The sequence below is a fragment of the Penaeus chinensis genome, chromosome 4 (genome assembly GCF_019202785.1).
Source record: "Penaeus chinensis breed Huanghai No. 1 chromosome 4, ASM1920278v2, whole genome shotgun sequence".
Taxonomy (NCBI): domain Eukaryota; kingdom Metazoa; phylum Arthropoda; class Malacostraca; order Decapoda; family Penaeidae; genus Penaeus; species Penaeus chinensis.
Genome location: NC_061822.1, coordinates 8685152 through 8687651, shown reverse-complemented (window position 1 = coordinate 8687651; position 2500 = coordinate 8685152). Strand labels below are relative to the sequence as shown.

Here is a 2500-nt window from a genome sequence, read left to right as displayed (position 1 = left end):
AAAGGGCAGGAAGGGAGTGAGGGGCAAGGGGAGAGGAGGAGTGAGGAGGGAGTGAGGAGGAAGAGGGGATTAAGGGGAAACAGGGAGGGAGTGAGAGGAAAGGGGAGAAATGGAGTGATGGGAAGGGGAAAGATGGGAGTGAGGGGAAGGGGAGAGAGTAAATAAGGGGAAAGGCGATTGAGGGAGGGAGAGGAAAGGGGAGGGAATGAGTGGAAAGGGAAAAGACTTAGTGAGGGGAGAAGGAAGGGAGGGACGGGAAAGGGGAGGAAGGGATTGAGGGGAAAGAGGAGGAAGGGAGGGAGTGAAGGAAAAGGGGAGGGAGTGAGGGGAAAGGGGAGGAAGGGAGGGAGGGGAAAGGGGCGAACACAGTATTCTTAAGCTGTTTATTTACACGGTGACTCAAGCGCTAGCAAGGGGGTGGGTAATGGGGGAAGGGGTGTTAATAGGGGGGGGGGGTGGGAGAGGGAGGGGTATGGGTAGGGGGAGGGGGATTCATAATGGGAGAGGGAGTGAGTATAGGGAGGGGAGGGGGAGGAGGAGGGGGAGGGGGAGGGAGAGGGGGAGGGAGAGGGGAGGGGGAGGGAGAGGGGAGAGGGGAGGGGGAGGGGGAGGGGGATTCATAATGGGAGAGGGAGTGAGTATAGGGAGGGGAGGGGGAGGAGGAGGAGGAGGAGGAGGGGGGAGGGGGAGGGGGAGGGGGAGGGAGAGGGGAGAGGGGAGGGGGAGGGAGAGGGGAGAGGGGAGAGGGGAGGGGGAGGACAGATGCACTTCTAATCTGTTGCAACAACCGTCGCCAAGTCCCGAAGGTAAACAATCGCTCTCCTCGAGATTATCAGGCAGTTAATGTAATCCAGGCTATTAATAACATTTTTTTCTATTCTTTTTTTTTTTTTTTTTTTAGGTTTATGGTCCAATTCGTCGCTTTTCACAATGGGAACGGAGTTTTCGAAATCTTTGTATTTTCGAGTTGATGTATATACTTCGTGTCATTGAGATCTCAGAGTAATTCTCGCTTGAATATTTGTGCTTCGTATTACTAACAAATCGCGTGTAGGTGCAAAAAGGAAAAAAATCTATCGAAAATTCTCCGTTGATTCTTGAGACTGACTTCCATTCTCGAAAGCAAATCGAAAAAGGCGCCAAGAAAGAAATGCATTTGCAAGGCAGGCGTCAGATCTCGACACAGATATAAATCAAATCCTTTCAAGTATCAGGCATGACATATGACCGTGACCGATGACGCACGCATACTACAGAATCGCAAGTACACGATGGAGGGGAAGAAGGGGAAAGAAAAAAGAACTCGCAATATTTTAACTTCGATCTTTTAAGAAGCGAATGAACAAAGATTTTCAGGAACGTTTATCTCCTAAAACCAACATCTGTGCGCATGCTCGGTGGCGGTCGATCTTATCGTGTGTTTGATAGCGGGTGACAATGTCTTTTGTATCACAGGAGCGTCTCCGTTTTTATCTTTGCAACAAATTTTGGCAACGCGGGGGACACTTTAAGCTTCGCATTAAAAGCCACGGCGGTCTCATTTCTAAACCTAAATGTCACTTGACTGTTTTACGTGTCTATTGACTTTTGTTCATCCCTATTGCGCTTTATGTGGGCCATTTCCTCCTACTACATTATGTGTATTTATTCTATGTATGTTCTAAATCTTACAGTGAACACAGCGCAGACCGGAATGCGCTTGCTAACGATACTTCCTGCGCGGCTAAATCTAAGTCATCTAATTAAAGGTCGCAAAAAGAGTACAATAAACACTTCATCGCAAGTAAGATTTCATCTTGCTTATACTGTCTTTGCTCTTGAAGACGCATTAATGTTTCAAGATCCGCCTGATGTACAGAGCCTCCTCTTTTGTCCCCAGGAGACGGTATGGTAGAGCCTGCTGGAGCCATGGCCATGTTCGTGCTGCGGCTGGCGGGGCTGCTGTCCCTCGAGAACGCCCTCCAGAGCAAGGAAGCCAACCTTACCGACGCGGCCTTCAACGTGAGCGCGCTGCCGTTCGGGGAGGACTTGGCTCAGGCCAATTTCACGTGGCCAGCGCCCTTGAACGACTCGGAGCTTGCGGGGCCTTCGAGTGCGGGCGTTTCGACCACACCGGTACCGACCACTGAATCCTACATTACCACTCACTCCACTGCCACTACGACTGCTGCTACCACCACGACTACCACTACGACTACCACTACGACAACCTCTGCCACCACAACTACGCCTGAAAGGTTCACAACCACCGAATCTCCGAGGAGAGTTTTATCGACACCTAACTTTGTCAGCGAGTCGTCAACCGAAAGAAAAAGTTGGGACGAGGAACATGTGATGAGCACGACAGCGCTCGCGAACGGCAGGGCGGCCCATCCTCCCGCGAATGATGCGGAGGCGAAAACGGACGACCAAGGAGACCTGCGGGACGACAAGGGGGCCGGCCCTTTGGATCAACTGCCGAGGGCGAGTCCTCTGTCGGACGTGCGACCCGAAGGGGAGT

At 51.7% G+C, this 2500-nt stretch overlaps 1 protein-coding gene across 1 annotated transcript in view; it reads left to right on the top strand.

Annotated features, from left to right (window-relative positions):
- The window catches only part of LOC125025185, a 24697-nt gene that overhangs the window by 5602 nt on the left and 16595 nt on the right, over positions 1–2500 (top strand). Inside the window, exon 2 of the mRNA XM_047613161.1 lies at positions 1880–2500. This exon is cut by the window's right edge and continues 775 nt beyond it. Within this exon, the coding sequence (XP_047469117.1) occupies positions 1888–2500 (613 nt within the window). The 5' untranslated portion in view covers positions 1880–1887. The remainder of the gene's footprint in view (positions 1–1879) is intronic.